Raw genomic sequence first — 13512 nt, 5'->3', positions numbered from 1 at the left:
TATAATCCTGTCTCTTTATTCTGGTTGCAGAGCTGGTGCCTCAGCCCAGAGTGACTTCTGAGCCCTCGCAGCTGGTGGAGAACCGGCCGGCGGAGATAACCTGCAACGCCTCTAAAGCCGCCACTACAATCCTCTGGTCCTTCAATAACAGCCCTGATCTACCTGGAAACATCCATCCGTCCCCGGATAACAGAACTCTGAGCATCGCCAACGTGTCCCGGGAGGATTCAGGGATCTACCAGTGCGTGGCCTTGAACCCCATCAACAGCAGTACGAGTGACCCCCAGACTCTGACTGTCGCATGTAAGTAGCTCCAGAGTTCCCTCTCTACCGTCTCCCATCCCTTTCTCTGGTAAAGACACTCAGAGCTCACAGACCCTCTCTCTGTTCCATTACAGATGGGCCGGAGGACGTGAAGATTGATCCACCAGGATCTCAGGTGTTACAAGTGGGGGATGAACTCTCTTTAAACTGCACTGCGGGGTCCTTTCCATCACCGCAGTACAATTGGTTTCTCAATAATACTGATCTGAAGAGACCTGGTAACACATACACTGCTGCGAAGGTGTCCTCGCGGGATAATGGGAACTACACGTGTGTGGCTCACAACATGGACACCGGCCTGTTTGCGAAGGCTTCTGTCTCTATAACTGTAAATGGTAAGTACTCCAGGAATAAATAAACTCCAACCTCCTTCTGCCAAGTGAAAAACATTTCTGAAAGTATAGGTGCCAATTTAAAATCTCAATTTACCATCAATTAAATTATGCCACTGCCTGAAAGGAAAGGAGCAACTCAATAGGGGCAAAAACAGGTAGAATTAAGAAAGTTATGAAAACTAATAGCCTTTTGAACTGCGATCGGTAGAGCGCTCCTGCGCACCATCGTGGGGAGTTCTGCATTGCATAACACACCCCACCACTACACCGCCAGGGTGCACGTAGGAAAATGCCAGTGAGGGCCTGCGCCTCGATGATCACATGCTGTAGGATGTTGCATTGGCCGGATGCTGTGGAGGGTGAGGCCCCGGAGCTGCACTGAACTTGTGTGGCAAGAGTGCTGCAACTTCACCCCTCACGAGGCCCTGTTGCATCACTTCCATGGGGATTTTCCCCAGCGGACTTGGTGGTGACCCAGGATTGTGAAATTTGGTCCGACTGAGACTCCTGCTGGCTGAGTCACCAATGTTGAGAGAGCGCTGCAGATTGAACCCCTTTTTCCATGTCCAGGTGAGGAGAAGATGGGATGGGGAGCGGAGGAGGCCCGGCGTCAACTCAGACCCAGGCCTTGTGCCTGTGGGTGGCGCACACTGCGCCCTGACCAATCCCTGTGCTGTGGCGGACCTTCATCACCAGGGCACAGAAGAAGACTGGTGATGGACTCCACTAATTGGATCTAGTCACTGATATTGGCCGTTGGCGGTGGCGGGTCCCAGGGACACATTGTCGTTTAGGCACCGGCCCTTGTGTGCCCTGCCTGATCTGCCCTCAATCACTGGGGCAATAGGGAAAACGGAATATGGTTGCCACTCTTAGCTCCGAGGAGGTGACAGGGTGGTGCTGCATTTCCTTGTCCCCTGGTTATGAGATCTTGGATGTATGGGGAATTTCCAACGGTGCCACCTGAATGAATATTCCTGGCTAGCATACACCTGACTGGAGGAAAGGGGCCAGCTGGCCACACTACATTGCACAGCATGTCATACAGAGTGCCTGGGCGTCTGGCACAATAATGCCCCCCCTGCAGATGGTGGCGGTGTTGACATCCCAGAGACAGCCCAGAGGGACGCCCGGAGTACCGACGGTGAGAGCGGTGCTAACACTACCTACGCCGTAGCCAGGTGAGGTGGAGCTTTTCTCTACTGCTAAAATTGCTGGGAGAATGACGTTTTATTCACAATACCCAGGTGATACATTTCATTATAATTTCTACACATTCTCACTCTGTTTTTAAGCAGTAGCGTTATCGGTCCTGAAGAAAGCAGTGGATACCACTGGGGTCCTTTGAAATCTGCAGAAACATGTTGACCAGTACAGAATTCAATAGTAGCTATTAATTAAAACTACTAGAATCGCACTACTTTTTTATTGATTTAGACGCAGAGAGGTCTTGATTATAATATGTTTCCTCCTGTCTATCTAATTTTAGTCTCAAATAGCACTCTTTCACTTTTCCACTCATCACTCATCACTCGTGCACTGCTTAACAGTTGTCTCCTACCGCCTATACAAATTTTGCATATGTTACTGGGCTCCTTTCTAGTCTAATACTCTGAGTATTGGTGAAAACATCTTTCCTTCGTGGTATGAAGGAACCCATATGATGAAAAGGGCGGTACAGATCGACTACTGATGGGTATTTTCTTCTCACACGAATGAAGTACCCTATTGATTTTAGTGGCGTTATGTCACTAAATACTGCCGAGTAGTACATGTCGTCAGTTGCTTAGTTAGTCTGTTTTTGTTTCTTTGACCCACCGCTATTCTTTGTTGTTAGAAACTGTATTAATAGGGGGCTATAGTTGTGTGTGGTCGGTAAAAATTCCCTTGGACCCTCTCATCCCTGTTGTGTTCATGGTGTTGACATTTGCCCACTCCTCCGTATCGGTGAACGAACGCTGGGGTATGCTGTCTGGCGGGGCCGGCGACAGAGGACAACCTGGACTCCAAACTAGTCTCTGTACTCACAGAAAGTACCTCCCTTGAGCAAACGCACACTTCCTTTGAGGGCCACATAGACAAAGTCACAGTTGACTTCACCCTGGAGCACGCAGATCGTCACAAGCTGACTGACAATGTACATGACATTGAGCAAGAACTGGCCAAACCCCTCCCCACCCCCAGATTACCCTGAGTGCAGCTTTGGGGGTGCAGCAGCTAATGGCACATGTGGAGCCAATGGAAATAACAGTGGAGGTTGCGGAGGGCCTCTTCCAGCGTAACAACGTGAGGGTGTTGGATCTGCCCGAGGGTGCAGGAGGGGCTGATACAGTGGCATATACTGAGACATGGTTACATGACCTACTGCCCGCAGGTGCGCTCTCCCCATTCTTTTTGGTGGAGTGCACACATTGAGTGCCGGTAGGCCGTCTGCTGCTAGGGACAGGTCCTAGACCCTTTCTCTTCTTCCTCCTACAGTGATTTTGATACTGTCCTGAGGCAGGTGCATAAGCTGGGGGAGCTGAAAGTGGATAATGCCACAGTTATTTTCTTCCTTGACTACGCCATGGGGATGCAGAGGCAGAGGGGCTAAACTCTAGTGGTTAAGCGATGCCTCTGAGAGTTGGGCATCAACTACTCCCTCTTTTACCCATAAAGGCTGTAAGTGGTCTCAGATGTTGACACAGAATGTATTGACACCACTGAACAGGTCTGGACCTGCCTGCAATCTACTGGTCGCCAGGTGCTGTGGACAGGGAGTGAAGGGTCTGCGCAAAAGGTTGTCATTCACAGAGCAAGTTGAACTGAGAGGTGTAGGAGGAGCAGGCGCCCCCCGCCACAACTACAAACCACCCACAATCTGCAGCAGGTTATAGGAGAGAGGCAGAAGGCGCTGCATGTGGTGGAGATGATGCGCAATCGCACTCAGAGACAGGATCCCAAAACTTCCTCTGAATGCTCCCCCAGCAAAGTTGGCTCCACTGCGACATGGTCATCCGGTGTAGAGTCCGTGCAGCGACCAGATGTGACTACTCAGATGGCAGATAACCAAAATTAATGTTGACTGGTTGTGCGTCTCTCCTTCTTCCACGGTTACAGGCAGCTCTGGAGAGTCTCTGGCTTTCTGCGGTTCCTGATCTCCAGCTTCCTGCTGCTGATGTTCCAGTCTACCAAGGTCAGCACTTAGAGGGGATCAGGCCCAGTTGTCACTCAAAGGGAATGGAGCAGTTTTTCAAGAGAGCGATGCATGTCAGGGGTGGTGGTGGTGGTCTCCTTGGTGCTCCTCGTTTCAATGGCAGGAGGTCCATGGCGTCATTCTCTTTTTCCATGGATGAACTGTGGGAGTTCTTCTTTTATCCTAGGGCCTTATTTATAAGGCCTTAGCGATATTCTTGCAATGCTTAAACGTCACTAATTTGACGTTTCGGTGGCGCAATGTGCCACAGCATGTTTACAAGGCCATGTAAATCCACTTTACGAGACTTTTCATGGCCTTGTAAATATGTGCCCTTTCACATATAAAACAATGTGAAAGGGGGCATTCAATGGGATATTGCTGTGGGTGTTCCCACACCAAACCAATGGATTCTGAAGCATTCCCAGGTTGACGAGAAACCGTAAACCTTCGGAATGCATCAGAATCTAACAACATCCCAAGGGTGGCATTTGGGGGGCGCTCCTCGTTTTTCACTTTTTCTACGTGTGCAGCATTCTGCAGCACACAGAGAAAGAGCAAATAGCCCGGATTGATAGGTTTTGTGCAGGTAGGTGTCCCTTCCTGCACAACATCAATCAACTCTGCAACACAGTCACCCTTGCACCATGGCGTAAGGGGGCCTGCATTGGCGCATGGCAGCCATTGTACGTCAACATAGGGGAAAAAGACAGTGGGGCTTATTCATGAGCCCCTTGTGACAGTTTAACGCCACGGTGTGTCATTTTCTTGACATATTGCAGTTTGAATTTGCACCACGTTGTGCCATATTTACAAAGTGACGCATCTAGTCATATGCGTGACCTTGTAAAGCCCTGTACCACATTATACCTCAGTCAGGTATGATGTATGCAGGGTGGGTGTTCCCACGCAATGAAGCCTCGTAGGAGTGGTGCTGTGAAATCTATCAGATTTCACTGCGACAATTCTAGGACGCCACTGCATCAAAACCATACGCCCGCCGCAAGGCAGGCGTAAGGATGATGCAGTGCCATAGGGATAGGCTTTCCACATGCATTGCTGGAGTTGTGTCATGCTTGCAACACAACTGCCACAATGCATGACTTTAGCATCAACAGATAAATCAGGATTTGATTGCAACATAGAGTGCCGTACAGTAAATATTGCGCATCCATTGTGCCGCAAGGAGGTCGCAGTGAAAAGTGTCCAATCGCTGTTTTATCGCAGCGATGCAACACTTCATGAATGCGGCTCAGGAATATTCCCTATCTTATTGATAGGTTGCATTCCTGACCTGCACAGGGCAGTGCAGCAATATTCCTTGTAGCACTGTCCACCACACAAACATCTTATATGTGGGCCCAAGTGTTTGCACCAATTTAAAGACCAGGTATTTTCTGCCCTTAAAAAACTGCCTCTGATTGGACTTAGAGGCAGTTTTTTTTGTTTTGCTACATACAAAGAAATCCTTTTAAATATAGCGTTGTGTGTTTTGCAGGAGTTTTTACAGAAGAACGCCTACCATGCACTTTATTTTCAGTAGGTCATGCTAACAGAAGTGCTGATGTGAAAAATTCATGATTACGCTAGAAAATTGCCGCTAACGGCAGTTAAAAAAATTGACACTACAGCAGCATTAAGATCTTGTAAATATGCCCTGAGGTTTTGAATGAATTATGCTATTTGTGCAGGATGTGAATGTGCAGATCGAATAGCTAATGTTAAAAGCATGACAAGAAGAGGCTAGCACAAAGATCTGTGACTCTGCCCTTCCTCTTTCAGATCATATTAAACCCTGAGAGAAATGTGAAAGCTTAAAAACAGTAAACAACCCCAATGATTCTTTCTTTCAGTCCTCATGAGTAAAAGAATGTATAGGATTCATGACCACCCTCTTTGCTCACAAGACCATCACTCTCTGAGACACTTGATTCAACATCATTGACAATAACTTCCACCAAACCTTACACTTCATTAATACTCAAACTGTGCATTGTCAACAGCACCGGTTATGGAACTCTCCCCTGAAGACATTCACAACCAGATAGAGCTATTGTGATGGTGCACCAATGTGTTCTGAAAATTGTTTTGGGAAAAGGTGTTTGACTTTTCATAGTGTTGCCAGTTTATAAGATTACTTTCAATCAGGAGGCTTAACAACTCTATCTGTAGTGCTATGAAGCAGGCATTCAATGGCACGCTGTGTTATACAAGTTTTAAATCACAGAGCATACAGTGAGCACACCCAAGGAACAAAGTACCAAATATTCAGTTAAATAGCAAAAAAATATAGATGTAAGAAAGTTTAATGATGATGTAAGAAAGTTTAATGATGTTTTAGAAACAATCTCCCGTTTAACTGCAAAAATGACAATTAACTTATGGCAGAAGCATCCAATTCAAGTTTATGTCATTCAACTGAAAGGAATCCTAGGGTGGTATAGAAGGAGGCGAACATTGAGAGATTCTCTGTGCCCTAATTACGTAACCACCACACAAGAAAAGAGAACTTAGTTACCATCCAAACCATGTGGAATTTACACCTGCAATGGTTGTGATATGTGCCCACATGGTAAAAACAAAACCAAAGACTTAACATTTCACACACCCCAAGTACATAACATCAAGCACTTCATCAACTGCAACACACACTTTGCTGTGTATATAATTGGGTGTAGGTGCAATATGATTTATGTAGGTTGTACTGCTCGCATTCTCAAGGCACGTATACAGGAACACCACAGAGCACTGAGAAATGCTGATAGTAGATACACCATGACTGACCATTTTATATGGGCCATCCAAATGACTCAAGTTTTTGGTTCTTTGGAATTTACCATATTGTTGAAAATCCTCGTGGGGGAAATAGGGAGCTGCTCGTAAGACAAATAGTGGCCAAATGGATATGACGTCTGAGAGCTACTACAGATGGTCACAATACAGATAGTGAATTCCATTTTTTGGGGGGCTGGAAACTAGGATTGTATAGTTCATTGCCCCACTGGATGTCCCACAGACTGACCATAGTTCTGTGACAATGACTGTCATAGAATATACAAATACGAGATTAAAAAACACAATGGTTGGAGATCCTTTGGCTTTGACTTCGGAAGGTACTTGGAGGGAGCTCCAGTGTTAAACCTAAATTTATTCATGAGATAGCTTACTTACGGGCATTTATTTGAAAGAGAAAGCGTGTCCAACTACTGTTAGTTGGATCTGGCAAACTATGAAATTAAGTATTCCCTATCTCATACTATTTGATAGTCTCTAATAAATACTCAGGCCCAGAGGGATTACATTTTGATGTTTTAGTTGATCACTCTACCTTCCCACGGTATCATGTTACACGTGGATATGATTATCAGCATGCTTTCCTACTTTTGTGTACTAGAGGATCCAAATTTTGATTTTAACAAATACATTATAAAAGGATCATATATGATACACATTGTAAAGGCTCTCTCTGAGAAATATTTATTACGTTTAACTTACACTTATTTATATACACTGTGACAAATAGCTGTGTTTCAATTGTGTTGTTTCAAAGATTTATATGAACCTAAGCCACACCATGACCAATTTACCCAATCTAGACATGCTGTCTTCAGCCATTCTTCAACATATTTCAATATGGCCGCCATAAAGCACTCGCTTGTCCTATATATATAGTTTCCATTTGCGTCGAGTTCGTATTTGACTTTGATTGTGACCCCACATAACATATACTGAAATTGAATATTACACATAAACTTTCAAATCACTGGTACAGCAGATTTATTTGCCATAGCCACATTTTGATGGTCACTGGGAGACTTCATATGTTCTATTTATTACCTTATTTGATTTTCGTCCCTCTCCCTACTCCAATATGGCAGCTGAAAGGGAAACATCCTTTACCACTCAGATTTTACTCCGCAAGGCTTTAACAACGCGTCCATAACAACTCAAGTCGTAACCACGACTTGCGCTGGAGGGCGCTAGAGGATTAAGAATAGTATATTTACTATTCCAACACCTTCCCTAGTGTCCACGGGGACTGGTGTTAGAATAGTAAATTATACTATTCTCAATCCACGCCCCAAACGCAAGTCGTGGTAACGACTTGCATTGTAAGGGACGCATTGTTAAAGCACGCGTTGTGACGGTACGCGTCGTACCGTCATACATCCCAGCTGAAAACTCGTGCCCTATTGCGACGTCAGTAGGCTATGGGTTGTTATGACTACGGAGGCAAAGCTGGGAACAGTTAAAAATTTGCAAACAGTCATGACAAGAATTTTCAATTATATTAAGGACACGGAGGCAAGGATTATGCTTCTCTTTTCTTTACTTAAAAAAATTATTTAACATTTTTCATCACATGTATCATACATTACAGCTTCTAAGAACCATAGAACAGGTATACATACTTTTTGCACAGTGAGTTATCTAGCTCCAAGATAAATATAAGCAGAACAAAAGACAGCGAGTACAGCGGGTGAATAAAGTCTTGAATTTACGCCATTGCAGAAAGAGAAATTCACTCAGGTGTAGGACGACAAATTGATCCCCAAGGTGTCAGGAGTACGCTCCTGACAGACAACTCATAACATATTTTTCACATAAAATATATTCCACATGTCCTGAGATATTGAGCAGAGATGGCAAAGTGTGAGTCCCTGGAATACAATATATGGCATTAAGAAGTATTTCAGGCATCATAGGTAATGGGGTGGGGGTAGCGGAACACTGGGGGGAATAAGCAACATCGCCGCCATCAACCATCATGCCTTACAGGGGAGGCGTGCGATCGTTCCATGTCTTGTGTTAAGAGATAGCTCTGGAGAGGGCCCCAGATATCCTTAGGCCTAGAAGTCCGCGGGAGAGTTTTAGCATTTGTGGCCAACTGTCCCTGGCAGTAGATAAGTCCTCTAGCCACTCCTTGAATTTTGGGGCTCGTCCCCTACCCCACCTACAAGCCACTCTACGTTTGGCTAATAGTAGCGATGTGGCAATTAATCTGCGCTATGTCTTAGGGAGCTGTCCAGTGTTGCCCAATTGCGCCAGTAAGGGATCACCTTCCAACGGAACACTTGTCATTTTCCTAAGAACTTCAAAGACTTTCTCTTTTCTTTACTTACTTTTACAGCAGCCAATCACAATTAAGTCAATCAATCAATCAATCAGGGGTTTATATAGCGCGCTACTCACCCGTGAGTGTCTCAAGGCGCTGGGGGGGGGGGGGGAGGGGTAGCTCTGGATCAGTTGAAGGGCCAGGTCTTAAGGTCCTTCCTGAAGGTGTGAAGGGTTGGAGAGCGTCTGATGTTCAGGGGGAGTTTATTCCAAGTCTTGGCTGCGGAGAGGCTCTTCAGCCTCTTCTACTTCTGCGGATGCAGGGGACCTCTGCCAGGGTGAGGTCAGTGGAGCGGAGGTTTCTCTTGGGTATGTGAAAAGATAGTCTCTTGTTGAGGTATTTGGGTCCGATGTTGTTGAGGGATTTGTAGGCGTGGGTGAGGAGTTTGAAGGTGGCTCTCTTCGCGACAGGGAGCCAGTGGAGGTCTCATAGGTGTTGGGTCATGTGCTCGTAGCGTGGAGTTCCGAGGACCAGTCTGGTGCCTGCATTTTGGATGGTCTGGAGACTATGTAGGAGGGATCTGTTGATTCCGGAATATAGGGCGTTGCAATAGTCCAGTCTGCTGGTTATGAGTGCGTGGGTGACGGTCTTTCTGCAGTCGGGGGGGATCCATTTGAAGGTCTTTCGGAGGATGCCCAGGCAGTTGAAGCTGGTGGAAGCAACAGCGTTGACCTGGAGGTTCATGGAGATGGAAGAGTCGAGGATGAGGCTGAGGTTTCGTGCATGGTCTGTAGGAGTGGGATAAGTTCAGAGGGTGGGGAACCACAAGGTGTTGTCCCAGGCAGAGTTGCAGGGTCTGAGGTTGAGGATCTTGGTCTTCTCTGAGTTGAGTTTAAGGCAGCTGTCGTTCATCCAGATTGCCACGTTCTTCATTCCCTCTTGGAAGCAGAGTCTGATGTCTCCTGAATTCTTTGTGAGTGAGTTGATGAGCTGGGTGTCATCTGCGTAGGATAAGATGCTGAGCCCATGCTGTCTGACCATGGCAGTGAGGGGCGCCATGTAGATGTTGAAGAGCGTGGGGCTTAGTGATGAGCCTTGGGCCACTCCTCAGTTGATGTTGGTGGGTTCGGAGAGGAAGGGAGGGAGTCTGATCCAATGGGTTCTGCCTGAGAGGAAGGATCAGATCCAGTCGAGGGTGGCTCCTTGTATCCCGGCGTCATGAAGTCTGGCCGCAAGGGTGCGATGGGAGACGGTGTTGAAGGCAGCGGAGAGGTCTAGAAGGATGAGGGCCGCGTTGTGTCCTTGGTTGAGTAACAGGTGGATGTCATCTGTGGCGGCGAGGAGAGCGGTCTCGTGCTGTGGTTGCTGCGAAATCCAGACTGGGAGGCATCTTGGATGGAGTTCTCTTTGATGAAGGTGGTCAGCTGAGTGTTCACGACTCTCTCGGTGACTTTGGCTGCAAAAGGGAGGAGAGAGATGGGCCGGTAGTTTTTCACTTCTGTTGGGTTGACTGTTGGCTTCTTGAGGAGAGATTTAGCCTCCGCCCGCTTCCAGTCATCTGGGAAGATGCCGGAGGCGTTGGTGGTCTGTCCAAGTTCGGGTGCGATGGCGGCAGCGGCCCTGTGGAATATGTGCAGGTTTCGCCAGGTTTTCTCTAGGCGTCTGCACGAGCGTCTGGATTCCTGTAGTTCCGTGGTTAACCAGGTGGCCTTCAGTGGGCGTTGCTTGGCGGGGTGTAGGAGGGGTGCGAGTATATCGGTGCAGCGGGTGATCCAGTAGTGCAGTTCTCTGGCTACGGAGTTGGTGACGGTCGAGGCGCTGGGGGGGTCCTGGCGAAAAGTGGTGTTTAGGAGTTTCTCTGTGACCTTGCTCCAGTTTCTTTGTGGTGGGGCAGACAGACTTGGGTGCACTGGTGGTGTTGAAGGCGAAGTGGACGCAATGGTGGTCTGTCCAGTGCGGCTGCGTGGTGTGACTGAACTGGATGTTTGTTCCTCCCACGAAGATAGCGTCCAGAGTGTGTCCTGCTCTGTGCATGGGTGTGTTGGCCAGCTGCTTTAGTACGAATGTGGCGAGCCTGTCGAGGAGGGTGATGGAGTGGGGGGTCGTTGTGGTTTAAACAGAACTACATTTCCCATGAATGACATAAATCACATGACCACCATAGAGCCACAGTCCTATATAAACCACTCACAGAGTCTCAGTGTCCTTTTTCTTTGCTCAAAATCCAGTAGAAACAGTTAAGTCAATTCAAATGCCATACAACTGGTAGAACATTTGAATATGAACTCTGCCATGGCAGGCCAAAACTTCTCCTCTGATCCATAACACGAGACCCAACTGGGGTCTGGCTTGAAACGTCCACCAACCGGATGCTAAGATCCTTTAATGAGTTTCTGGCCATCCTCAGAGGGCTCCCTCCTTACCAAACCAAGGTTTGCATAGACCAGGAACATCCACTCCATGGAAAATCATTTGCCCTCTGAACCTGGGGAGGTAAAAGGATCAGTATGACGCTCCTTATGATGATGTTTACTGGGTCCTGGGGCGTCTTCTTGTTTAGAGCTCTGATGGGAAGAGGAGCCTCCATCGTCGTCTTGCAAATTTTCGGGTGTTGCTGCCTCCGCAGAGGCACTATAATCGTGGTCTGAATTCAGGGTGGAAGCCAACCTGCCAAAATCGGCATGGGGACCCTTAGAGGTCTTCCGACTGGCCCGGGCACGCAATGGAGGGGTAGGCAGACGATTCTGCTCTTCAGCGTAGCTACATAGATGACGTTTTAAGGGTTCATTGGCACGTACCAAGGCTCAGTTGACGGAATGCTGCACCCTCGCGTCCAATGCATTCAGTAGGTCCTGCTCCAGGAACACTGAGGATTCCTTGTAGAAATAATCCTCTTCGTAATACTCTGCCATAGTATCTATCTCTGCAATGCAGGAGGAATACCCAAAGGAAGGAATGGAGACCAACACTTTCAGACAAGGGTGGAAACACCCTGAATCAGGAGCAATCCTGGGGAGTTAGGTGAACCACGGACAAGCCAGTTCACAGGTTCACTGAATCCCACAAAACATATATCAATATATGGTGGAGGGAGGGCTTGCCTGTTACTGTAGCCAGTGCCATGGACATTTTCCAACCCTGCTGATTGTATAGATTCTGGGCATCAGGTGAGAGCAGCCATAAGGGTCTAGGGCTCCCATCGTTCTATTCAAGCCTTCCAACTGAGAAAGGCACAGAAAATGAATGCCGCGCATGCACGGTGCCGACCCTACATTGGCATAAAAAGAGTACCGCGCATCAGGCAGACACGAGTCCTCGCTCCCTTCTCCTGCTCCACCTGTATCGAGATGCGGGCATTGAGACCCCTGTCACGAGGCAAAGCGCTCCCCACACACTGCCACATGCATGCCTACTGTGTGCTGCTTTGCTCCGCGCGCGTCCCCCAACAATGATAAAATGTCTATCAAAAGGTCACAATCCTGCATGCACAATGAGGCAGCAAAGATGCGCGAGTTGCGCTTACAACTCAGAAAATACGATCAATAAAATAGACCATTAACCAATTTAAGACAAATATAAGGCACATTTTAGATGTACTTAACTGGCTGCGAAGCAGCAAAGAAAGAGGACACAGAGATGCTGTGAGGGGTTTATATAGGACAGTGGCTCTATGGGTGGTCACGTGATATATGTCATTCATGGGAAATGTAGTTCTGTTTAAACTTTATTGTGATTGGCTGCTGTAAACGTAAGTAAAGAGAAGAGAAGAGAAGCATAATTGGAGCCTCCGGTCCTGACATGGAATTGGTTTTCCAATTGTTTAGTTGTGGTTATAAATGGCGTCATCACCAGGGGTCAGCGTTTTTGGTGACGAGCATGGCTTGCGAAACTTGATATGGACTAAGGTGAGAGTGGGACGGGGCTTTGTACGGTGTGTTTGAGGTATTGGTTAGGAAGGGTTCATTTGTCTAGGGATACATTGCTTGGACCCAATACACGCCCTACAATCATGAGTGTTAACATGCTGATTTTAGAACCAGCTTGATTACTGAGTTGACTTCCCCTTGCGGTGACACATTTTGTCAGCACATTTACCTGTACCCACAACTGAGTTTGGATTTAACATTGGCAAAATGTTGTTCTGTTTTATATGGGTGGGGCCCTCATGGTAATGGAAATGTGAAAAGGGGTGGATTTAATCCTATAGGGCGTATCACAATCTAGGAACATATATGCTGGCCATTGTTGCATGGAGGCATAACAGTGACTGAGGGGCATATTAGCCAGGGCTGGCGATATAATTATCGCCTCTTTAGCATCCGTTTTTGGGTGAAAAGCAGCGATAATTATATCGCAATATCATCAAGGACACGCTAGCGCGTGTTTCCTTGATGTGGAGCCCGTTTTTTCACAACCTCGCCTCATATTGCTAATGAGATGCAAAGAAGGTGTGGCTGGGAAACCAACACTTGCTAATATCGTGAAGGCAGCTTTGCGATATTAACAAAGAGGTGCAGCGATAAAAAAAATCGCACTACTTCAGCCTTAACTCAGGAATTTAACATCATACTAAGAATGGTAGGTGGGTTATCCTGATACAACCACAGGGTCGTATCAGCAAT

General features: G+C 47.1%; 1 protein-coding gene across 1 annotated transcript in view; it reads left to right on the top strand.

The window, feature by feature from the left end:
- The window catches only part of LOC144768904 (cell adhesion molecule CEACAM6-like), a 113623-nt gene that overhangs the window by 57233 nt on the left and 42878 nt on the right, over nt 1-13512 (top strand). Inside the window, exons 3-4 of the mRNA XM_078652917.1 lie at nt 31-303; nt 399-659. Of these exons, the coding sequence (XP_078509043.1) occupies nt 31-303; nt 399-659 (534 nt within the window). The remainder of the gene's footprint in view (nt 1-30; nt 304-398; nt 660-13512) is intronic.

This window comes from Lissotriton helveticus, chromosome 7, assembly GCF_964261635.1.
Source record: "Lissotriton helveticus chromosome 7, aLisHel1.1, whole genome shotgun sequence".
Taxonomy (NCBI): domain Eukaryota; kingdom Metazoa; phylum Chordata; class Amphibia; order Caudata; family Salamandridae; genus Lissotriton; species Lissotriton helveticus.
Note: the sequence above shows the minus strand (reverse complement) of the source record. Positions and strands in the feature narration are given on the sequence as shown.